This window comes from Belonocnema kinseyi, chromosome 10, assembly GCF_010883055.1.
Source record: "Belonocnema kinseyi isolate 2016_QV_RU_SX_M_011 chromosome 10, B_treatae_v1, whole genome shotgun sequence".
In the NCBI taxonomy this organism is placed as follows: Eukaryota; Metazoa; Arthropoda; class Insecta; order Hymenoptera; family Cynipidae; genus Belonocnema; species Belonocnema kinseyi.
This window is the reverse complement of record NC_046666.1, coordinates 1,465,317-1,492,137: the sequence shown is the minus strand read 5'-3', so window position 1 is coordinate 1,492,137 and position 26,821 is coordinate 1,465,317. Positions and strand designations below refer to the sequence as shown.

Here is a 26,821-nt window from a genome sequence, read left to right as displayed (position 1 = left end):
AGGGAGAGAGAGAGAGAGAGAGAGTATAAGTTGGGTGTTAAAGAGAAGGGAGATGGACGAAAGTAGGGTTAAGACGAATGGAGGTTAGAAGGTAACAGTAAGGACTGTGGAAAGAAGATAGTGGGAGTGATGAGGAGAATGAAGAGATGAAGAGGATATATGAGGTGGGGTGGTCAGCGAGATGATAAGGGGTGTGGTGAAGGGAGAGAATAAGGGTGAGGAGAATGATGGTATGGAGAAGGTATATGGGGTGAGGTGAGGAGGGAGAGGATAAGAAGGGGTGAGGAGAGTGGAGAGTGGTGTTAAGGGAGGATGTGGGTGAAAGATGAAGAGTGGAAAAGAATTCGGTAGAGGTGGAGAGCTAGGTACAAATGTTGAGGATAAGAAAATATAAAGGAAGGGGTAAAGGAGGAGGCGAGTGATTTAAACGGCTTCATTAAGAACTTAATAGGAAGTTACGAAATTCCTTTTTCAGGCCGATATTCCCTAATATCTTTGACAAATTGTTCAGGAAATAAAAAGTAATACTCACCACACCGTCTGAAGAGGTTTCTTCGAATCCACGAAAAGCAGGCATGGAGGGCGGCGTTGTCCTCATATCAAGAGGCAACCAATCACCTCGAGATGGTGAATTTCCATGAATAGACGTCATGTGCCTTCCACCTCTTGTTCCAAGTCGCGGCCTGCCACGACGAACTCTTTTTGCTGGAAATAAAAAAAAGTTTTTGATAGATAAGATCAATTTTTTATTTTGATATGGTGCCTATACAAATACAATAATTTATCAATACTCAAATAAGAATCTTTCGAGTTTTAGTCTTCAGCTAATCAAACTGTCGAACAAAACTATTTTTAGCAACTAAATGAATTCACAAACTTACAAAACAGGAAAGCGGCGGCTAATGTGGAGCACCAAAATCTATCGCTTAATTTAAAGAATAGTACAAGTGAATTTGTAGCAGCAAACAAAAGTTTCATCAAATAGATTTTAGCATTTTAGCATTTAGGAATGCTTTAGTTTCTTTAAATTCTAGTCAGCCACATTAGGAATCGTTTCCTCGAGTAATAATACACTGGAGACCCGCTTCACCGGATCCCGACATGTCACAGAAGGTGGTCCAAGGAGACGAGAGAGGCGTTTACAAGGTTAGCGAAGTTGCGTAATCTACGGTTCGGCACTATAAGAAGCCACAATCAAGAAAGAGAAAAAGAACGATTTAGAAAGTCCCGATTTACCGTGAAGGCCATTATGAGTACCCCCAAACGCCCGTTAAAGCGGGACTCCAGTGTATTTGTTTTTGATTTAATTTTAAATCATTTTAGATGTAAAGAGATTGAAAATAAGATAAACAGATTATAAATATTAAATGATCATGAATCAGGTCAGTTATGTGTATGAGAGTGTAGGATTAGAGAAATTATTACCTTTTAATGATGAGAGATGGTGATAAATGAACCAAGCGACCTAAATGCTCAAATATAGATGTAAACTCTTATTGATTACATTTGATCTACATATGCACAACTAAACAAAGCATTACTCCACCTAAAATAGAATACAGTGTAGGGTCAACAAAGACCATTATTCAAACCTCAACAGAGAATTTAACAGCTGCCATTTACTTCCCAAAATACCCTAAGCCTACCACAAAACCTTCGGTCCATAATTTGATCTCGAAAGAGAAAATAAAATCTTCTATTTCAAATTTCGCGTCACAGTTAAATAAAAATTAAAGGTTATGATTAAGCGTGCCAACTGCTTCCCTTAACTTCCTCTACCTTTTCTCATTCTTCTTTAATTCCCTTCCCGCAATTTTCCCTCCTTTTTCATTCTCGCAATTTTCTTTCCCTACAACCCACTTCGCATCACTTCTACTTCCCATCCCGTCACTACTCCTCACTCCCCCGATTCCCATCACTGACCCTAGTTCCTCTCCCCTTATTTCCCCTCAATTCCCCTCTCCAGGCTTGTCCCTACTTCGCCACCCTTCATTTCCAAACCCTTCTCATACACCGCAAATTCTCCCTTCCCGTAATTACCCTCCCTCATTCCCCTACTTACCCCGCAATGCATTACCCCTACTTCCTCTCGCCATGGATGAATAAAATAAATTTTTTTTGTATTTTCAAGCCTGGAAATATTTTCTATCTCGATCTTCTTGTGTGCACGTAATTAGATACAGAAAATGCATTTTGAACAGGATTATTTATTTTAACCTCCGAAGTAATATTTTACCCGTTTATAATGCCACATAACATTTTTAATTATTATAAAAAAATATTTTTTTAAACTTTATTAAATAAGCATTTTTGGATATCGAAATTTTAATGTTGTAGAATCGTTTACGTTACCTTTAGAAATAATATTTTTAGGAGATATATTGAGTCTCAACAATTTTTTTCATTTTTTTCATTGTCATGGACAATTTTAATACCGAAATTTATTAAGTAGGCGCTGTTCGCATTTTTGAAATCAGATTCGTTTACTTTTTCGTTTTTTTCATTTTCTTCGTAAGTTTTGAGTCAAAATTATTAAATTTTAATAACATTAGGAAAGTGTGGACGTGAGGGCGAAATAAGGGAGGGAAAGTGGGGGAATTAAGTGTAAGTAAAGGGAAGTAGGAGCAATTATTAGGAATGAGGGTTTGTATGGGAGGAGAAATGAGAGCTGGGGAAAAGAAGATTAAACTAAAGAAGCAAGGACAGGAAGAAGTAGAGGAAAAAAGTTGGGGAAAGGGGTGTGCGAAGATTGAAGTGAGGGATGGGGAAGTAGGGGAATGTAGAGGGAGTAGAGGAGAAAAAGCATAAGACAGGGAGTTTTGAACGAGTCAATTAACGTCTTAATAGGCTACAAGGTTATGTAGGGTCTGGCAATTTTTGAATCCCAATTTCCAATTTCGCCACACTGTACAACTGCCTTGTGAAAGGCAATAAAAATGCTTAGGGTTTCCTTCCGTCTATCGTACTTTTTCCAACAAGGACAACTGAGGGAAACTCCTACCTCAGAAACTACAAGGGGAGAGGAAGTAGGAAAATGAGGGGACGGAAAGTATAGAGATTAAGGGGAAATTAAGAGAGAAGTTGGGAAAGTGGGGGGAATAATGGTAGGGGAAGGAGTAGTGATTGGTAATGAGGGAGGGGTGTAAGTAGAGAAGATGCAGGGAAAGTGAGGAGAAAGAGAAGTAGATGAGAACGAAATTGATGTAGGAAGAGGAAGCGAAGGTTGAAGAGTGGAAAGGAAAAATAGGGAGTAGAGAAGAAGTAGGGATGGGAAAGTATGGAAGAGGGAGGTTTAAACGACTTAATTACGATTTAATTGGTTACAAAACAGTTTTTATATTTGTGACAGGCCTTTTTTAACTTTTTTTTTTTAAATTATAACAATAACTTTTGATCAGAAGTGTACTTATATCAATAGTGTATCTTCGAGGGTGAAATTAGCTGGAGTCCTTTAATTGTAATTGGAAAAGTTGGAAGTGTTTGGATTTGACAAGTCTGGCATTGGAATAAGTTTTTTCTTGAAAAGTTCAAATGTATTTGCCGAATCCAAGTTTCCAGAAAGACCAAAAGCAATTTTGCCGATTCCTATTTAAACTTTGCATTTCGGTCAACGAGTTGTGCTTATGGCCGAAGCACCCTGAAGTGCCATTCAATCTGAATCGATGCGCATGCAGGTACCGCGTTTCTTACTCTCTTGCAAAGCATTTCTCAACAATGACTTCAAGACAAATTTCGACTGTCCATCTGATCAAATCGAAAATAGTCTAAATAGTATCAACCGTTTTTAAACATATTGACAACATAGTGTCATAAAATTTTTCAAGTATTAAAAATAAACTTCAGTGTTTCCTTAAAATTTTATTTATTATTATTTGGTTTGTAAATTATAAAATTTTCTATTTATTTATGGCAGACTTCAGTCTTTCCACTTTTTCCATATTTCCACGTAAATTTCAAATCAATTATAAAACTCAATAAAAATATCCAACTACATATTTTCAAAATTCATTCTTTTCGGTTGAAATGTCTACTACTAAATTTTTGGTTAATAATTTATCTCTTTTGTTTCAAAATTTAATTATTTAGTTCAGACTTAAATTATTTTGTTGAAAATTTAACAATTTAAAAAAATCACACTTTATATTGGAAAACTATCCGGTGTAAAAAATGTATATTTTCGTAGAAAATTCATTTTTTTAAGTTGAAAATTCCACTCCTTGATTTTAAGTTGAATTACGTACTTTCCTAAACGTTATTTTTTGGGGTTGAAGATGCATAATTTTGGTTTAAAATTCATTTGTTAGAAAGTAATTTAACTAACTAAAAATTAAACCATTTTTTGTTTGAAAATTCAAATGATTTTTAATTCAGCAAAATAGTTGAATTTTCAACAAAATTTTTAACATATTAACCAAATAGTTCAATTTTAACCCTCAAAGGGCACACTTCGATAAAATTACATAAAGAGCATACTGGGTGTTAGGTACCCAAGGATATTCAAACGTGTGCTGTGCCGACGGTATTGGATAGTTTTTTACAACAAAATCAATTAATAATGTTTAATCTATCTAGTTTAAGGAGAAAAAGGTTTGATAACAGTTTTTGAAATTTCAAGTAGTTAAAAAAATCATTTTTGGAAAAAAAAAATTTTTTATGACTTCTTTCACTCTAAAATTCATAACTTTTTCAGTTTTTGATATTTTTACTTAAAATTTTACCTGAATACTTCCGAGATACGGCGCTTCAAAGATAAAATTTGTCTTATAGTGTTCGTTCCAAAAAAGGTATTTTTTCTGAAAAATAAAAGCTTCAATTCAATGGAAAATCAAACTCCGTACTTTGCGTGATTATACTATTTTATTGATCTTAAAATGCGTATAAAAATTATAATAATCAAAATTATGTGAAAATGACATAGAAAAATAAGTTTTCATGTAATTTATTAATCTAATGCCATATGTTCCATTTTCTTGAATTTGGTACGTTTTGTTAAAGCGCAAATAAGTCACTGGGTATTTTACACCCAGTGTGCCCTTTAAGGGTTAAAACTGAAAAGATAAATTCATGCCAACAAAAAACAGTGGATATTTCAAACAAACAAAACAAAAAAAAGAATTTTCAAGAAAATAATTAAATTTTTAACATAATAAATAAATTTCTACCCAAATAGTAGGATTTTTAACCTGCAAAGATATATTTTTAAAAAATGGTTGATATTTTTAAAAAGCAAGAAATTAATGGTTAGCAAAATAGATAAATTTTCAATCAGAGTTAAATTTTCAACGAAATAATTTAATTTTCAACAAAATAGTTGAAATTTCACCCACATAGTTGAATTTTTAGCCACAGATAAATTTCCCACTAAAATGATAAATTTTGTACAAAAAGCTAAATGTGTAACAAATACAAATCAATGTTCAACTAAAAAATGGAAACGTTACATTTTCAGTTAATAGGAACAGTCAAAAAAATTATTATTCTTCAACTAGAATAGTTACATTTACAGTTACATTTTTATATAAAAAATATATTAAATTTCTATTGAAATAGATGAATTTTTAAGGAAAAAATACGAATATTCAACCAACTATATCAATTTAAAATAAAAAAGTTACATTTGTATCCATAAATTAAAAATTTTAATTTCAATTAAAGAAATTAACATTAAAAAAAAAGAATTTTCAACAAAACAAGTCAAATCTTTAACCAAAGAGATGAATTTTCAACTGAAATTATGAATATTCCAACCAAAATTATTTATTTTTAACAAATAGAAACCAACTATCAACTCAAAATAAGAACGTAACACTTTAAGTTAAAAAATTAATTTTAAACAAACAAAAAAAGCCTAATTAAAAAAAAATCTATGAATTTTCAATAAAAATTATCAATCTTTAACTGGGATAATTAAACTTTCAATTCAAATAATTATTTTTCCGCAAATAATGTAAAAGCAGTTACTTCACACAAAAAAATTCGAGTTTGAAACAGAAAACAGATGAAATTTCTACAAAGAAAGATGCATTTTTAAGCAAAAAATACGAATTTTCAACAAGACAGATTTATATTACATTTTCAAAACCAAAAATACAAATTGAAAATAAAGTTAATTTTCTGCCCAAATAGTTAAATTTTTAACGCAAATAGACGAATTTTCAACTAAGAGGATGAATTTGCAATAAAGTTGTTGCTTTTTAACCAATATTTTATTTTACCTGGTTATTAATATTCAAGATATTAATCTAAATTTGGTAACGTGTTGAATATAGAATCTTTTATAAGCGGAATAAAACAAATCTCAAATTAAAATTTAAATATAATAAAATTCAACTAAATTAAATTTAAATAATAAATGTAAGATTTTTTCAAAATCCCTAACTCTTCCCTGATTTCCAGGTTTTTCCTTAGGTACATCCAGGCAACATTTAATATAAATATTATTTTATTTTTACCAAAGAAATTGTTTCAGTTGATAATAGAATTTTCGAATGATCGATTTTTCTCGGTTTTAATTACAAGGGTGTCAATCAAGGAAAGTTCAGCCTCGTTATTTATCGTTTTGAATTAGAGACTTCAAATGGGAATAGCAGAGGTCTAATTTAAAAATCAATAATCTTTTGTTCAATCAAGTTCAGAATTTCAAATTGTAGGTTGAGAATAATAATTGAAAAGCAGTTTTGATTTTACTTGTAAGAATTTCTATAGAAAGATAATTATAAATCTAGAAAATAAGAAGAATAACAAGAAGCGAAAGATTTAAGAAACAGGTATTACTTTTTATTTTTCAAAATTGTGTGTATTTATATAGAACCGAAACTTATTCAATAATACCTAATTAAATATATTATTGCAGCTTCCTTTAAATAAATAAAATTAAATCTAAGTTTTGTAAATGCAATTATAATCGCCTTATTAACATCGAAGGACGATTCATCTATAAGAAAAAATTCCTGTAATCTTTTCTCGGTCCTAAATTTTATTTAGAAACGACGAAGTACACAATTTCAATTTTCAACGCATCTAAAAATAGAAATAAGGACGATCGAAAAATCAGCTTCTCAATATAGAAAAAGAATGTCAAAATGCAATCAGATTCAGTCTTTAAAAAACTTAAGCATGTAGGACTGACATAGAAATATATTTATATTACAACTATATTTGTACGTGATACACTGGCCAAGCAATAATAACGCATTCTGATTTTTTTTTTTAATTTTTATACCCTCACCCCTAAATTTTTTGAAAAAAAAACTTTTTATTTGCTTTGAAAAAATTTATATTTAGAGGTCCAGTAAACCCTCATACGATTTAAAACGTATTTCCTGTAAGCTATAAAGTTTGAGAGGTCCCCAAAAACCCACCATAAGTGAAAAATTGGGTCGAAATACAAAGTGAAAAAAGTTAAAAATTTCAGAATCAACCGCAAATTTCTATCATTATTTTAGAAAAGATGATAAATTTTTTAAACAAATACTTTTTTAACTTACATTATTATTATCTCACTCCAACTAAAAGGTTGACAATAGGTTGAAAATTAAAGAAAAATCGCACTTTCCTAGCATTAATCTAAAAGTAGATAGTCATTAACAATAATAATTTATTTAAACAAGTGTTCTTGTTAAATGTGAATTATTACATCGCTCTCAGAGGAAAATTGAAAAGGGTTAGAAATTTCAGAACAAAATCGCAAGTTTCTAGAATTACTCTGATAGATGATAGACATAAGCGATAAAAAAGCGTTTTGAACAATTGTTATTAACTTTAATTAAATATTTCCTAGCTCTAAATGAAAAGTTGAACATTTCAGAAATAATGTAACTTTCTCCCTCTATTTGAGATAAAATTGCAATAAATAATATTAAATTATTTTTAAAATAATTTTAGTTATCTTTGATTAAGTATCCCTATACTCTAAGTTACTTTTAAAAAAGTTGGAAATTTTGGAAAAAAACATCAATTTTGTACCATTACTCTAGGAGAAGATAGTCAAAAACAAATTTTCACTGATGGATTTTTTGGGACTTTAACAGTCTTATGGGGGTGAAATCCACAAAATCATTTTCGATTTTCATTCTATGGCTAATTTTGAAAATAAGTTTTGAGGGACAACTCGATATGCCTAAGTTGAACTTTAAAGGGTATGAGGAGCACAAAAAATTTCAATTTCACCTGAACAAAAAAAAGGGGTATTCTTTTTTGTTTCAAAAAGTTTTGGGAGTGAGCATGCAAAGTAAAAAAAAAAATGGACCACCCTACTCTAGACACATTATAAACATCTTTAGCGATAGTTAAAGATGGTTGTCCTTTTACGCATTTTCTGACAGAATTTATTCTATACATGTAAATCATGTGATAAAAAAATGGACTATCTGAAACAAGTCTCGATTTTTATTCAAGAAAGCATTTGATTCGAGAAATTAGGATTTAAATTTGCCGCCAGGTACTAGTACCTAGGTGGCGCTAGCTACACGAGTAAAATTTTCGCGAAAATTCGAATTCGGTAAATTAAAAATTCCTATTTTTATACAAATTAATAATAGATTTTTATAATTTACTCATAAAATAAATAAAAAGTGTAATTTATGCAGTTTGAAAAGAAAAATAATTAATATTTTAGGTACTGGTCAACCTATCCTATGTATTTCTAAATTTTTCAAATATAACAAAATTGTCTACTGAAAGAACGTTTAAATAAGTTCTCAACATTTTTATAACTGGATGGACTAGACCTTTACTTGGTTTTATGAATAAACTATAAACTTTCATTGTTAATTTCTGTGAAAAACAATTGTTAATTTATCCAATTTGAATTTTCGCGGTTCTTTGACAGCAGACGCCTCCTGGAAGCTGGAACCTGGCGGGAAATTCAAACCTCAAGATAGTTTTTTCTATCTTAAGTAACTCGAGCATTAGTTTGTTTAAACGCAAAATCTAAACTGGTGAACGTTATAACTTGTGTACCATAAATGACTCTATTTTACTTAAAAACTATACTTGCTTCAGTAATCAGGACAAAGCTCTTGAAAATTCCTTCGAATTTTTTTAAATACCATAAAATCTTTCAAATCTTTCAAATCTTTCGAAATTCCTTAAAAAGTAATGAAACTTGATTTAAAAAACTTTAGAATTTTTTTTAAATAGCCTAAAATATTTCAAAATAGAAACTTTGACATTTTTAAATAACGCAAACTCTTCGAAATACTTTAAAATATCTTAAAATTATTCAAATCTATTGAAAATGCTTAGGAATGTTTTTAAATATTCTGAAACCAGACCCTAAAATATATATTTTTTTCAAACTGAATGGCTTCTACTTTTACTCTATATTAAAAATTAACTATAAAATTTTCTTATTAATTTGTACAAACGAAACAGTGTTTAGCTTATGCAACTTGAATTTTGGCGGAAAATTGACTAGTGCAGGTAGCGCTACCTAGCAAATTGTATTTAGTAGGAAATTCAAATCTTAAGATCGTCCTTTTTTATTTTATGTAACTCAAGCCTTCTTTTTTTTTAAATTGAGAATGCAAAATAGAAAACTGAATAACGAGTGCGTTTCAAATGACTCTAATTTACTAAATAACAACATTTTCTTGATGAAAAGATTCTAAAGCAGGCAATTAAGTGAGATAGAAAGCGAATCCAATATCAGAAAGTCTCATCTGAAAATAATTAAGGTTTATTTATTCATAAAAACGGTAGCTTTGTATGACATCTGATAGATTTCGGTATAAGAAATATACAAATTCTGAGAACTTTTGTTTTATCTAAATTGAATTTTCGCGGAACATTGACTAGAGCGCTGCTTAGCGACTTTGTTTTTGGCGGGAAATTCAAATCTCAAGATTTTCTTTCTCAATTCCAAGCCAGATTTGCTTTAGTACTCGCAACAATAAAATTCTAAAACAAAAAATAAGTGGGATCAAAAACGAATCCGAAATCAAAACGTCGAATCTGAACATTATGTATCTCGTCACATTGAAATATTCTTTTGGTAGACAATAATTATTATTATATTTGCAACATTCAAAACTATGAAAGAAAAATAAACTATAAACTGTTATTACTAATTTCTATAGAAAAAGAAATTGCTTATGTATAAAATTTGAATTTTCGCGGAACTTTGACTAGAGCGCTACCTAGAGGCTAGTATCCGGCGGGAAATTCAAATCTCAAGATTTTTTTTTCAATTTTACGTAAGACTTCCTTCAGTAAAAACAAAAAAATTAAGTAGGATCGAAAGCAAATCCGATATCAGAACGTCGAAACTGAACATTATGAACCTCATCACATCCGATGGACGTATTAGAGTGAATACTTAGCGGATTTTCCGACATTGATTCCACAAAATCGTCAATCTGGAGAACGGATTGTTTGAAGGATGACCTTTGAACCTGGGAATCTAGAGGCATTAATTTGCCCGATACTGGTGTGGGTCCCAGTCCTATTCCCGGTCCCGTTCCCGATGTTGTGGGCCTTCTTTGAAGTGAGGTCAATTCTAGGAGGTCGGTGGCGGTGGCGTGGGCCGATCTGAGATGACGACGCAGATTGCTGTTGTTGCTGTAGACGCGAGTGCAGATCGGACAGACTCGGGGTGAGTCCCAAGTCCCATTTCCTGGATCCCCGGGTCCGCTCACGGACCCCGAGGTTGGCCCAAATCCGACCATGGATCCCGATCCCGATCCTGACTCTGCTCCTGCGACCACGGCGTCGGCTGCAACACACCACCGGACCAAGTCTCAATTAGTCCCATCGCCGTCGTCATCCAAATCGTACGTTACAACCACCGCCATCGTCCATCTCTATCCTGCTTATAGCCATCACACATTTAACATTTATATCATCAATTCCAACTCTCAATCATTTTAATCGGGCCATTCAAACTCACTACTTGGACCCACTAAAAAATCGACTTTTAATTTGTTGTCATCGATGATGCCCTACCCAATTTCTTTGTTTTCCGGAAAAAGGAATTCCCCATTTTTTCAGATTTGACAATATTAACTTCTTTTAAATTAAAGTTTATTTTCTTCTTAAGGAATGATTGATCAAGGAATCATTTTCACCCGATAAATTTTTTATTTTGACCCTTTCAACCCCCTTGTACTGGGATCGGAAAATGAAAAAAAGAATTAAAAATTAAAAATGTTTAAGGCCATGTAATGAGTGGGTCACGTGATCAGATTCCTACCTTACCGACACTTTTTGTATTTTCCAACTTATTTTCACGCAAAACGCCAGATCAAATTGAACATTTAAGATAATAAATGAAAAACACGATGAAAGTTGGATCTGGCCTTAAATTTGTATAATTATTAAAAAAGTTTTTTTTTGTAAATAATGTTTTTATACCTTTTTCATAATTATTAGAATTCATAACCAGACCCATCTTCCTTAGTGCTTCTTATTTATTATCCCAAATTTTCAACTTGATGTGGTGCTTCATGTGAAAATAAGTTGGGAAATACAAAAAGTGTCGGTATTGTAGGAATCTAGTCACGTGACCTACTCGTCACATGGCCTTAATCAATAACTGACAATTTTCCAAGTATATTTCAACAAATTTTAAATTGTTTAAACCATTTTTTTCAAAGTAAATCGTGAAAGTTAGTGATTTCCGGGATACAGTATATAGCTGATAAATGTCCAAATAATATTTTTGTTTTGAAATACTTTGCAATTGTTTAAACAATTTCTATTTGATTTTGTTTTTTCTTATAAAATCGTGAAATTCGTATTTTCTGGAATTAAGAACAAAATTAATGAATGTTAAGAGTAATATTTTTTTAGAATATTTAACAATTATTTAAACAATCATCACTTTTTAAACAATTATTTTACTTTATGAATTTTAAATAGATTTTTTTCAATATGGACGCTGTTAAGAAATTTTCAGAGTGATATTTTTGTGGAAAACAGTTTGCAATTATTTAAACAATATGTATTGCTCTTTTTTATAGGAAAGACGTAGAAAATTCTAGATTTTTCTAACCTCTTACACTATATCTCTTCTTATTTAGTATTTTATTATCTCAACAAAATCGATCTAAAAAAAATAACAATCTTCAATGTAAATGAAAAAAAATTGTTTAAAAAATTGATCATGATTTCAAAAATTAAGTTATAAGTTCCGAGATAATTACTGAGAAATAAAGAACATAGTTTAAGAGTTCCGAAAAAACTATAATTCTCCACGTATTTTAATTGTTTAAATAATTAAAAACTGTTTTTTCACGAGAAATATCACTCTGAGCATTTATTGACTTAGTCATTATTTCAATAAAATTATAAGCTTTTAAGATTTACAGGGAAAATAAATTGTTTAAACAAAATAAAAATTGTTTAAATATTTGAAAACTGACTTTCGTCAAAATATCACTTATAACAGTCATTAACTGCCTAATTATTTCCAGAAAATAATACCTTTTCAAGGTTTACAGAAGAAAAAATTGTGTAATAAAATGCAAATTGTTTATATAATTACCAAATATGTATAAGAAGAAATATACTCTTGAAATTCAGAAGCTCTAACATTTATCTCAAAAAATAATAACTTATCATGATTTGAAGGAAAACAAAATTGTTTAAAGATTTGAAAATTAGTTAAATTCTTGTAAACTTGTCACTTATTAAATAAAAATAATTCGTTTTGAAAAAAATAAAATAAAAATACCGTCTTCAGCATAAATTTGGCATGAAACTGCTATTTTGAATTTTTGGGTCATTTTCCAGGCAAAATACAAGGGGGTCGAAAAGCTCAAAAATAAAATTTACTGAGTTTAAATTGTTCCTTGAATATTCCTGAAAAAGTCACTAACTGAATTTACAAAAAATTAATAACAAATACGTCTTTTTCATTTTTTCAAAAAGCTGAGCATTACCTATTTAAATTTTCACGTTACTTCCAAAACCCCGGGACAAAGGTTAATGCTGATCAATTAAAAAAGAAACACAGATAATATCTTCTTTCGGAAAACTAACAAATTAGGAGGTGTGAGGGGAGGTGTAGATCATCGAAAATCTAAGCTAGATTTTTTGAATTTTTTAACAACAAAAAAAGTTTCTATCGGAAAATAAACTCTTAGCCTACAATATTTATTCGAGTTGGAAATTTTTTTTTTGTAAAAGCTTTTCAAACTTCGAAATGATTTATCTGTAAATAATTTCCAGTAGGTGGGACAAATTTACCAAAATTACTTATTAAGTTATAAACAAATTAACGAACACAATTTATTTTTCGAGATTGGCACTATTTTAATTTAATTGAAATCCGGAGTTTTGTACAAAAAATGAGAAAATATATGGTTCAGTACAATAAATTAAATAAAAGCTATTTGGAATTTTTTAAAACAATTTTTATTTAAAAATTCACAATTTCGCTATTTTTTAACGAATAGTCTCAATTTTTGTTTACGCAATCGATTATGAATGCTTTTTCCGATAACTGTTTACTATAAAACTTTTTTGAATGACAACAATGATCTATTTAAACAATATTTATAAACAAATTCAGATTTGGCTCATTTTTCAACGAATAGGATCTTTTTTTTTACTAAATTGACTCTGCTATAATAATTTTCCAAATAGAAAACGATTATTATATAAATTATTAATAATTATTATTATATAAATTATATAAATAATTTTTAGAAAAAAAATGCACTATTTAGCTATTTTAATTCTCTACGAAACCGATTAAAATTATGACATTGAAAAATATCCAAATTGTGAATTTGTTTATAAAAGTTGTTTAAATAATTCATAATTTTTAATTTGAAATGTATCATTGCAAAGAGTCCTCGGAGATATTCTTGGAAGATTCTTTACAAAATTAAGCCTATTGGTTTCATGATAGTAAGACTCTGAAATTGTTTACAAAAATTGTTTAAATAATTAATAACTCTTGTACATTTATAAAAAAGCACAGCAAAATATTATCTATTTCCAACAAATCATAAGGAAAATTGAATTTCTTAAATTTTGAACCAAAACTATGAATTTTAATGAACTCAATAATGCCAATCCTGAAAAATGGCTTTTGTTCATTAATTCGTTTATAAAATAATAAACCTTTTTTTAATGGTTGTAACCCACTGGAAAAGATTTATAGATATTTTTATCACAGATATAATATCTTTTTTAAATATATTCGAAAATATTTGAGAAAAACGGTACTTCTGAAAGTTTAAAAAAAGGCACACATTTTGAAAAAAGGTAAAAATATTTAATCTGAAATATTTTAGCTTAAAATAAAAAACAAGTTGTCACTTTGCTTTATCAGAACAAAATTTTCCATGAAATAGGAGGTGAAGCTTGAAAAATTTCACGTCCGACACAAACAACTTTTTCTAAAAAAATGTGCATTAAACTTTTTCTTTAATGTCTGTTTTTGCATATTTTCAAAAATTCTAATTAGGCAAAAATTGTTTTTTAATTTACATCTATAAATGTCACAAAAAAGTTAATTTGATCAAAAAAATTCTCATGATTAACCCTTATAAATATTAGCAATATACTTTAATTGCAACCTGAGCATACAAAAAAATTAAAATAATTTGTTGATTGTTCAATTTAATTGTTAGAAACAAATTGTATAAACAAATAAATAATTTTCATCATTTTTTCATACAAAAAAACGCATTTCCATTTAATGTTTATCAAAGTGTATTAAGCTTACTACCCACAGAAAAATGTTAACACTTAACATTTGTCTTTGTTATAAATAATTTAAGTTAACAAATACGAATATGAAATTCTGTTTTCGACGGAAATTTTTTTTCCATCTTATAAGTATCAGAATATTTTACTAGAATTTTTACGAATGATGAAATAATAAAATTATTTTCGTTATCATTATTAATAATTAAAGATTAATTTATAGCGATATTCTAATATTGTAAATCCTGAATTAAAGATTTTTGGGAATTTAGGAACTATAATTCTACAGACGGATAGACAGACGGACGGGCGGGTAAATCACAAGCATTCAAAAGTAAAAAATTAACAATCTTTTGAAAATTTTTTGTTATGAAAGAAAGTGTTAATCTTATGTTACAAAATTCCTGATTTTTCTTCTTCAAATTATCATTTTTCACTAATAAATTGACACTTTCTTTTTTAACAAAATAAATAATTAATGACTGAAAAAAGACAATTACATAAAAGTGTTCAAATACAGCCATAATAACAAATTTTCTAGGAATAGATGATATGGAATTTTTTGGACATAGTGAAAAATTGCCTGCAACTTCAATTTCAAATGTCATCAAATTCTCTATAAATATTTTTTTATGTAAAAAATACTAGCATAATCAATCGTGCGTAGCGCGCACGTGCAGTTTTTCCGTTTCGACTGAAATATAGTTTTTAATATAAAATAAAAATTTCGAATAACTATTTATTTGTTAACAGTTTTCCAATAATGAAATTCAAAACCAAATTAGATTTTCTGAAGGTATTATAATATTTTGAGATCAAATTTTATAATTTAAATTTAAATTCTAAGGTTCTGGAGAGAATTCAAAAAGCTTTTTAAAGATTTAAGATGTCAAAAATCAGTTCCTAAGACTTTGAAAAATATTGCAAAATGAAATAAATTTGATATTTTTAGGGGATGGCTGAAAATAAAAAAATGAAATTCCCGAAAAAGAAAATATCTGAGATAAAAACTCCGGAAATTACAAACTTCCAGACAATTTGACATTTCTAAATTGACGAATTTTCGACGGTTTATGATATAAACAAATTTAAAAATTCCTGAATCTGAACAATTAAAAAATTATTAAATAATACAGTAATGAATAATAACTAAAATGCTTTTGTTTAAAAAACATATTTTTGATTTTACTACTTATTTATTTCCTTTTGATAAAATAAACTGTCAGAAAATTTATTCGCAATTTTCTAATTTGGAAATTTTAAATAGTCGGAAATTTCCTATTTTGAATATTTTCTTTTTCGAGAATTTTACGTAGTCGAGAATATTATTTCTCGGGATATTTCGGTCATCGCATTTTTAGAAATCATTAAAATTGTTTAAAATTTTCTTTAAGAAATTGTTTGAAATTTTCTTTAAGAAAATGTCTAATCTTCTCCAAATTTAAATTACTTTCGAATCTTTTCAAAACTTCTAAATGGCTTATTACAATTTTTGGAATTTTTACTAACAGTTTTATCGAATTCTGTTTTGAAATCTTTGAAATTCTTTTTTGAGAATTTTCGACATTTTCTTCAATATTCTCTTAAAGTTAATTTCTCAAAATAAAGCATCATAACAAAACTTCCCGCGAATCTTAAAAACATATTTTCAGTATTTTGAAACCTTTTAAAATCCTTAAAAACTTAAAAAGCTCTAAAATTTTATTTAGAAATCGTTGAAAATATACATTTTGCTTTTATTTTCTTTAATCTTTTCAAAACTTCTAAACCTTTTAAATCTCTTTTAAAAAGACTCGAATTTGTCTTTCAATTTTAAAAAAATTGTCAAAATTAAACAAATCTGACATATTCAGAAAATAACTGAAAATCTCAATAAATAAATGTCCCAAAAAAAAATAGTCGAAATTCTAAAATTTCTAACAATTGAAATGTTTAAAAATTGGAAAATTTCCGGCAATTTATGACATTATCGAATTTAAACTTTTCTGAATCTAATCAATCAACAAAATTTGAATTATAATCTAATAAATGATAAAATACTTTTATTTCATGAACATATGTTTTAACTTGTTATTTTCAATTTTCTTTACTCTATACAATTTTTGAGAACCAATTAGAAATCTTTATAAATTTTCTTTAGAAAATATTTTTGTTGAACTAAAAGGTCATTCAAAATTTTCCAAAGAATTTTGAGAAATTTTTTTAATCTTTTGAAAACCTTTCAAAATTCTTAAGAACATTCTTTTAAAAATCTTCAAAAATCTAGATGTTTAAAAATTGTTTTAAACCTTTCAAAATATTTGTGTTAAACTAAAAGATCATACAAAATTTTCCAAAGAATTTTGAAAAATTTTTTTAATGTTTTGAAAACATTTCAAAATTTTTAAGAACCTTCTATTTAAAAATCTTCAAAAATCTAGATGATGCTTAAATATTCTTTTAAATCTTTCAAAATATTTAATTATTTTTTAATCTTTTCAAAACTTTTAAGCCTTGGCAATATATTTTCATTTGATTCTAATTTTTCCTAAAAGTTTAAAACAATTCTGCTTTGTCTGATTAAATTATTTTTTTAAAATAAATCATTTGTAATTTTCCCATGGATCTACAGAAAATTTGATTATTACCTTTGAAGCTTTCGAATTCCTTAAAAAGCGAGACGGCTGAAAAATTCCGAAAAATAAAATTTTCCTTAATATAACATTCCCGGATAATAAAATTTCCGAACAACAAAATTCACGAATAATATAATTCCCAAATAATACAATTCCCGAATAATAAAATTTCCGAATAATAAAATTTTCCCAAATATTTAATAACAAAATATTTTATTATTGTTTAAAGTTTCTAAATTATTGTTTTAATTTAAAATAACTATAATTTTTAAAAGTTTCAACAAGAATGATATTTTTTCAATTATTGTGATTTTAAATTCAAACAATAATTTAAGAAACCTTAAACATTTAAAAAAAATTACAAAAATATTGTATTTTTGTATTTTTGATCAATAATTAATATTTATAAAGAAATTTTTGAACTGTTTAAATTCTAAAATTTTTTAGTTCTGATATTTTATCATTCGGAAATTTTCTGTCGGGAATTTTCAAATTTGGTATTATTATAAATTATTAGAAAATTTCATTATTCGGGAATTTTCAAATTCGGAAATATTACAGCGTCGGGATTTTTCAGTCGTCTCCAAAAAGTTTTCAAATTTTATTTTTAAATCATCAAAAATCGACACGGAGAGAAATTTTAAGAAATTAATTCACGAAAGCGCGTGATTTTAGAGCTACAATTTTTTACATGCTTTAAAGTCTCCAACTCTATGATCTAAAAGCATATAATCAAAGATCTGGAAGCCTTAATATAATTTTTTTTTTATATTTATAATGATATTTTATCATTCTCTTTCGATCTTTTTTGGAATATTAAAATAAAATTTAATTAATTTTTAAAAACAAACAGAAATCATTTTAAGTTTTAATTATTGTGGAACCTTTCAAAATCCTTCAAAAGATTCGCAATCTTATTTTGAAATCTTCAAAAATCTTTATTTTCTTATAACTTTTTTGACATCGTTTCGAAACTTCTCAGCCTTCTAAATATCTTTTAAAATATTCGATATTTTCCTGACTCTTTTAAAAGATCCTATTTTAAAATCTCCTAAATTCTTTTTCGAAATTTCAGGAAATCATTTTCAATTTCCTTTTAAAACTAATTTTTAAAAAATCGTTTTCCTTATTCAATACATCTCTACACATTCAAATTTCAATGGAAAATTCGCAATTTGAAATCACAGAATTAGAATTTTTAATTCAGTAGAATATTACATTTAAAGAATTAACTTTTTAGTAGAGTAGTTAATAAAAAAAATTTTCTTTAAAAAAAAGTTTTTTTGAAGCTTTCATAAGCATTTGGTACATAACAATGCTTTGAATTAATAAGGAGCTCTCTTGAATAATTAAATAGGTCCTTTAAAGCAACAAAGCGCAGAAAACCATCAAACTCACTTGTTAAAATTTAAACAAGGAAATTGTTTACGATCATATGAGACCGGGGCCTCGACAAAAATAGGAATTCTGCAAATAGCTTTTTAAGTTTCCTGAATATTTTATATATTTAAAAGGAACCTGGGCTAGACTTTAGGCACTCTACTATTTTGTAATTCTGCACGTCGCCACTTCACGACGTCAATTTATTTATTTATTTATTTATTTATTTATTCCTTTTTCTACTCGACAAATTTGGGAATTAAAAGCCAAGTAATATGAGGCACAATTCAGAGAAAAAAATTGCAATGCAAATTTGTGTGTTTTATTAACATTCTATTTCATTGAATTTTAAACTTTCAATATTGAAAACTTTAACGATTTGAATTCTGGATCAATTTTCAAGCCAGAAAATCTAATTAAGAAAATTCTAAGTCAATTAGTCACAAATTAGGATATAAACTGCATTAGTCAATTTTTCAATTTAAATTTCGCGCCACAATTTCATAAAAAGGATAGGTTATGTCTAAGTGTGTCTTATTTATGGCGCGAAATTCAAATCGCAAAACATTCTCTTTTTTTATTTCTAGCATGCGGAAAGTATTTTTTAAACAAACCTATATTTAACAGATCATATATTTTAAGTGATACACTATAAACATTAAAAACAGAAGCGTTCGTAAAACACGTCTCTGGACAAGCCTCGCTTTATGTGCCCAATAGTCTGCAGTGTCACTAACATTTTTTAATGGTATATCGTTAAAACAGGGGACCAAACAATTACTTTTTTCGAACAGAGGATAAAAGCAAACCATTTGAATGAAAGCTTTCACTCAATAATTAGAGATTTTCTAGCAAAACCAACGTCTCTTGTTTGTCAACAATTTATAACATAATTTAATGTCATTTAATTTTGCTATAATTTAAATTTTGATTTGCATTGTTACAATTTAAATCTCTTTTGTAATGTGTCTTTCTTAGAGATAACTTTGAATTGATAACTATTCAGTCATTTTTTTTTGTATTGAGAAGCTGGAAATAGTTTATTAATAGTTTTATTTTTATAATAGAATATTTATAATTGATACAGAAAAAATTTCAACCCACAAAGACAAACTTTCAACCCAAATGGCGAATTTTTAAGCAAAAAATAATTAACTTTAATCAAAAACAGTTGCATTTTCAATAAGCTAGTTGAATTTTCAAGAAAAAAGACGAATTTTTAACAAAAGCGTTTGAATTTATAAGCTAAAAAGACTTTTTTGTCGAAAATAGGATTTTCCACAAAAAAGTTGGTATTTATAAAAAATAAATTATTTCTCAAATTCTTCCCGACCAAATTAATAAATTCTCCAAAATATTTCGAAAAAATAAGGTTTTTCCTAATAAATACCAATTGGTTGTTTCCCAGACGTTAAATTAAGAATATTTGATATTTTAAAGTTCTTTTTATAACCAAAAAAGTTAATTTTCAAGCTAATAGTTGGGTTTTTAACTAAAAAATGGACAAATTTCAAGAAAATAATTAAATTTTGTAGGAAAGAGAGGGATCTTAACAAGAAAATCAATTTTTTACATATTAGTTCAACTTTCAATCAAGAAGATTAATTTTCTACACAAAAGAATTACAAGAAAATACATATAATTTCAACCAAAAATAGAATAATTAAGTTTTCAGATAAAACAAATTAGTTACAACAAGAAAAAAAGAATTTTAAACCAAAAAGTTCAATTTTCAACGAATAAAATACATTTTGAACAAAGTAGTTCAACTTTCAATTAAGAAGACGAATTATAAAAGAAACGATTTCGAATTTAATGTTCCCTTTAATTTTTAATTTGCAATTTAATATCGGGAAATTGTCCGATGTTTAGTTGAAGATTAAAAATTGAAAAATATTCAATTTGAAAATTTCTAGAATCAATAATAATTCTAAATGAAATGTGAAAAAATAAACAATTTGAAATTAAACAGTTAAAATTTGTGTTGTTTAAAATAAAAAAAAGTTAAAAATTAAACAATTTGAGTTGATACATGCGTAATTGAATAATTTCATTAATTTTAAATGGTTGCAATTCCAGAGTTCGAAACTTTCATGTTTAATGCTAAATTTACCATTTTTCCGTGTCATAATTTTTTATTTTGAAATTAAAATTCAAAAGATTGAATTTTGAAAATTATGAAGGCAAATTTATTTTTTTCAACTATAATTTTTTTATTCAAGATTCTAGACTTTCAAAACTTAATTATTCAATTTTAAACAATTTTAAAATTAGAAATAATACAATTTCAATCCCTTTGAATTTTAAAAGATCCATTTTTTCAAATGCGAATCTGAAAATATTTGCATTTTTGAGTTAAAATTGTATTCAAGTTAAAATGTTTAACTCCTTTCTAGTAAAATTATCCCATTTTCAAAATTTTGCTCTGAAATTTTTCAATCTATAAAGCTTTTTTTTTTAATTTAAAAGTATTAACATTTAAACTTGAAAATTCCATTCAACATATTGTATTTTTTGAATTTTACCTGATTCAAAATTGATTGATTTGCAATTTTTTAATTCAAAAACGTTCAGTTTATTATTATCTTAAAATTCCAAATGCTTTCAATTTTAAATTACTAATTCTTATTGTTTAAAACATGTTCCAAATTGGTATTTAAAAATTGGTTTAACAATTTATTCTTAAATTGTTTATGTTTTTAATGTTAGGAGATAAAAATCCAGAAGTGAACAAGCGCGCGTGCATTTAATTCTATCATTAAAAAATATGAATTAATATAGTTAGTATTAAATATGATTAAATGTTTAAATATTCAATTTCTATATGTAAATACAAATATTATAATATTATACCACCTTTTAATTAATAATTCTGTAGTAAATTTTTTTTATGGTGGAGTTTGAAGTTTAAATATTTAATTAAATATTGCAATATTCAATATAACATTAACCCGGACGTAAATTTATTGCTGACACAAAACCAATATGTATTAATTAAAATAATTAATATTTAAATTCAGAACTCGTTCGATAATTTTAAGGCTGGACGCAACCTTCAGGTTACTTTTGTCAATCGACGTTCATTGGCCCGCTCTTCGCCCCTCTTTTTAATTGATTAACCACTTACTCGTGTGAGACCATACATGGACAGAGGTGGATGGTAACATAATTTAGCCTTATTTAATTTTGCATTTATTTCTTTTTTTTTATTGTGAAGATTGACACTTCTATAATATATTTAGTTTTTAATGAAATTACTAAATTTATACTGAATATGAATTCTACTTGAAATACTTTCAAAAGGGTCATTAGTGAAATATTTGAAACTAGAGAATTCCCGTAAGCAAAGTTTCTATTTTCACCGAAACGTGCATTTAATTGATACCAATTTCCCTGCTGTATACTAAAATAATTAATTAATCATTATTATGTATAACTATATGGAGGGCCCTTATTGAGCAATTATAAGTTTTCAAAATTTGCATGAAAATTTTCAAGTTCGTTATCGTATCTAACTGAGAATCAAAAATAGTTTTTTTTTACAATTTCAATATAAATCACAGCAATTCATTTTGAAAAGGATAGCAACGTAACATTTTTTATTTACTTTCATTTCCCGGTTTTTTCGTCGCTTAAAAAAATTGAACTCATGAAGCTCAAAATGTTTTTATTTGAAGTAATCAAAAGTGAACATTTTGAACATTTTTTAATCAAAACGCTGATTAATTTACATATATAAAATGATAAAAACTCGCAATTAAATTTTAAACTACAAAATAAAAAACGTTAATTTTAGAACATTTTTAACTTTTATCAATAGAAAAGTTGAAAGATTTCTTGTCTTGCAAATTTATATTAATTTTCATTGATTTTAAAGTTTATTTAGAATTAAGCACTTGTTGAATTAGTTGTTAAATTATTTTTTAGTTTAAATCGTATAAAATTAATAGTTTTTCAATTGCGTTTACATTGCAATATTATTTCAAATTCGTTAGATTTGAATATTTTACTTTAAATTTCTCATTTTAAATAAATAGCCAAATATTGCTTAATATTGAAAAAGTTATTATTTAATTGGAAATTTTCAAACCAAATCGGTTAAAAATGAAATTTAAACAGGATTTAATACCAGTAAATCTATTAATTTTAAATAATTTTCAAAATTTAAAATAGTTTATAAAATTTCAGTTACATAAGCACTGCTCACACAAGCGTCTGTGAATTATTATTTTAAATTCATTCTTATGTTATTTATTGTATTTTACACACAAATTTTAATAACAAATGCTTAGATAAGGAGCTCAAAGGCAGCAAAAAACTTTCTGTTGACTAAAAGTGCTCAGGTACCTAATAAAAATAATACTCCTAACAAATTATTACCAAATATTAATAATTACTATTGTTATAAACGTTTTCAGAAGCAAATAGTACATTTTTGTATCTTTTTTGTATGTACATTTTTTCGAACATTTCTTAAATTTATTAATAATTATACACATTTATAAATATTAAATATTTCTTATTGTTAATAATAGAAACAATAAAAAAAATTCACAAATTAGTCACCCTCACATAAAAAAAACTCTACTAAACAATATTCCAGGCAACTGAATAAAAATATTTCGAAACAAATTTGTCAATGACTCTTAATTGTTATGGTTATTAACAAATTAGTAATATTGATTATCACATTTTTTGAATAGGCAAATATTGTTGTTTTTTTTTCTATCAAACTTGTTTCCAATTTATTTGATGCAAAATTCTGTTAAACAAAACAAGAATCCAACGACCAAATTTAAACCACAAGGAATAAACGAAAACTAAAAATCCTATTGTAAACTGAAAAAAAAAACAAAAAACAAAATTTTCGGAAACGTTGGTAATGCAGATTTATTTATGTTTTTCATTTTTATTTTATTGTAATTTGATGATCGTAAAAATAAAAAAGACGAAAGAAGGAAAAAAGAAAGAAAAAGGAAAAAAAAAGGGAAAAACAGAAAAAAGAAAGAAGGAAGGGGATGTGGTTGGCTGCCTTCTCATTTTTCTTTCCTCTTTTTCATTTTTTTCCGAAAAAAAATGTTTTGTTTTTTGTTTTTTTCAGATTACAATTGGATTTTTGGTTTTCGTTTATTCGTTGTGAACCAAATTTGGTCGTTGGATTCTTGTTTTGTTCAACAGGATTTTGCATCAATTTGATTGTTGGACGTTAAATGGGATTTTTAATTTGGATTTTGGTCTAATTTAAATTTCGTAAATTTTGTTTCCAATTTATTTTAAATTGATAAATAATCACATGAACTTATGAATATTAACTTTTATTTTATAATAAAATTATACAAGAATTAAAAAGGTAGTACTTTCACATAGAAAAAATTTCTTTTTTAAACTAAACAATACTCCAGATAATTTAATTCAAATCTTCTACTGAGTAAATTTTTTATGAGTCAAAATATAAGAAATATCGATAAATATTTATAAAATATTTATAAATATTTATAAATGAATGTGACTATTTATAAATTTAAAAAAAAGCTTGAACCTAGTTTGAGAAGAAAAATAATATATACCTACAAAAAAAAGATGCAAAAATTTATTATTAGTTATTATTTGTTAATAAAATTGGTTTTCAACCATTATCATAAATCCTAAACTAATTATTTAAATTACTCAACTGTACCTACTTTGATTTTGATTTAAAAAAAAAACTGTATTGAAGTCTTTTCTTCATCGATAAAAATAATATTCTTAGACTCATTTTTCCAGTTTATTTTTATACAGTTTATTATTTTTTGTATTATTCAGTCAAACTGTTTAATTTTTAATTTATATAGAATTATTTTGTCAAATGAATTATCTAACATTATGTCTACTTCCAAACTCGTATGTCGAGAACTTGAGCTCGGCAGTTTTGGTTTTCTGCAGTTTTCCACTCCCCTAACCAAAAATTCCGGCAAATGCGAGCGCTTCTAATAAAAATCTGGCACTTTCAAAATTATTCATTTTTTCATATACATTTGATAAATGCCCATGACCCTAGTTAAGATAACTAAATACTTGAAATAAGGAGAATCTCTTATAGCCGAGAAAATTTTTCTTTATTATTAGAACCTTGGGTATAAAACAAACATAAAATAGGAACATTGCTAATGCATATGATAGCATTGTAATTTGTAATACTTATGCAATAAACAATGAAAAACGAGATGACTTAAATACACATACATATGAAAGATGATAGTTTAAATAATGACAATACAATATTAATAATGATAATGATAATGATAATGATAAGCGGAGCCCGGAAAGCGTCAGCTGTAGCAATAAATTTTTTGCACATTTTTTTTGTCAACTTTTTTTTTCCTCGCATTTAAAAACCTGCGCTTTCCGACCTCTGATTACAAGAATTACGTCAAGAAGGTCGAAACACAGTATTACAGATCTGCGTTTCCTTAAACGTATATTTCAAGTAAATGCGATATATTTACCCTTAGACCGTAAGTTCACATCGTTTCAATTGGCTTGAATTTTTTTCAATCATGCCGATAAGTTACCGACTGCCAGTATATTACCATCAGTCGGTAATGTATATTCCTGACATACAACCGATTTCTAACCGATATAGCAGAACTCTGCCTTACCGATGATTTTATCAGTCCTGAAACTGAATTTGACACTGGCTTGATTATCGATCCATGTCAGGAATTTACATTACCGACTGATGGTAATACATTGACTGTCGGTAACTAGCATGGAAAAGAGCAGGTTATAAAAAAGAAGTCCATAAATAGGAATCACGTTTTGAATTTTCTTCAATATTTGAAACCATTTTTTTTAGCATTCTTTACACATATTCATCGAAGAACTACGAATTTACATTTTTTCAAGCCATTTAAAAACGCGAAGGAAAAAACGGTCTTGTGTTGATTTCACTGAAATTATAAACCTTGCTACTCTGCTCCACGGTAGTTCAAAAAATATATTTTTCATATTCTTTTCATCAAACAATTTTAAATCAAATTAATGGATCTGCTTCTATAAATATTGACATTGACGAATTGTATTGGCTCAGAAAAAAGAAGATATGGAAGCCAGGAGAAAGCTTTTTCAAATTGCTCTAGTTGAGTATTTTCTTTAAAAATGAAAAATAAATTGAAAATTATTTTATTGTTTAGATTACTGAGATTCAACTAAAATACAACTACCTTGGAGAGAGTAGGTTTCACTTTTTTCTGATAACTATTGTCAAAACCTAAATCTAAGAAAAAATTTAATTAATTATTTTATTAAAAAATAATACTGATCATAACTTTTGAAAAGAAATCTTGAAATTTAAAATTTCTTGTCAGAGTTAAATATAACCTCAAACGAGAGCCATTTTCAACTTCATTTTTAAAATTAAGTTCTTTTAAGATTAACAGATTTTTAAATTACTTCAAAAAACAAAATTCTTGATTTAATCCATTTGAACTTGAATTATAAATATTCAAATTTAGTCAATTTAGGGTGAATGAAATTGATATATTGAATTAATTTAAATGAATTTGTCGTAAAAAAATGATTAGAAAAAAAAACGCAAAATTTAAAAATAATATTTGCAATTTTTCAAGAAAAAAAATTAATAACAATTTAATAAAAAATCGAAACTTAAGTTATTAAATATAAATTAATTTATTAAATTAATTTTAGCTTATTAATTTCTCGTTTTTCACCAAAATCATTTGTCCGAAAGAATCGTAAAATTTAAAAATAATAATTTTCTTCAATACTGGAAGTTTTAAATAAATTGGATTCAATATAAACTTTCAAGTCTTTTATTAAATTAATTAAAATTTAATAAATTCAATTAAATCAAAATAATTTTAATTTAACAACTCTAAATGAAATTGAATTAGTTTCAATCCGATAAATTTCTCATTCGTGAATAAAACTCTTTGCCTGAATGAATCGTAAAATTTAACAATAAAATATTTGTAACATCAATTTATGAAATTAATTTTAATGCAATAAATTTAAATTCACTCAAAGTAATTTAAATTTAATAGCCATTTATTAAATTAGTTTCAACCCAATAAAGGGGGAGGGTCGGTAAGGCCGGTTTTTGGCCTAATTTATTTTTGGACCAAAAAATCTGAAAAAATCATGGTAGTATCTTATAAGTATCCCGAGTC

The 26,821-nt window shown here is 27.0% G+C and overlaps 1 protein-coding gene across 2 annotated transcripts in view; it reads right to left on the bottom strand.

Moving 5' to 3' along the window:
• Positions 1-26,821, bottom strand: part of LOC117181639 (protein abrupt-like) — a 156,135-nt gene that overhangs the window by 72,476 nt on the left and 56,838 nt on the right. Inside the window, exon 6 of one of the 2 annotated variants that reach the window (XM_033374533.1) lies at positions 533-705. In XM_033374533.1, coding sequence (XP_033230424.1) covers positions 533-705 — 173 coding nt within the window. Of the gene's footprint in view, positions 1-532; positions 706-9,323; positions 10,715-26,821 lie in introns of those variants that run through there. The other variant, XM_033374534.1, reaches the window with a different exon arrangement.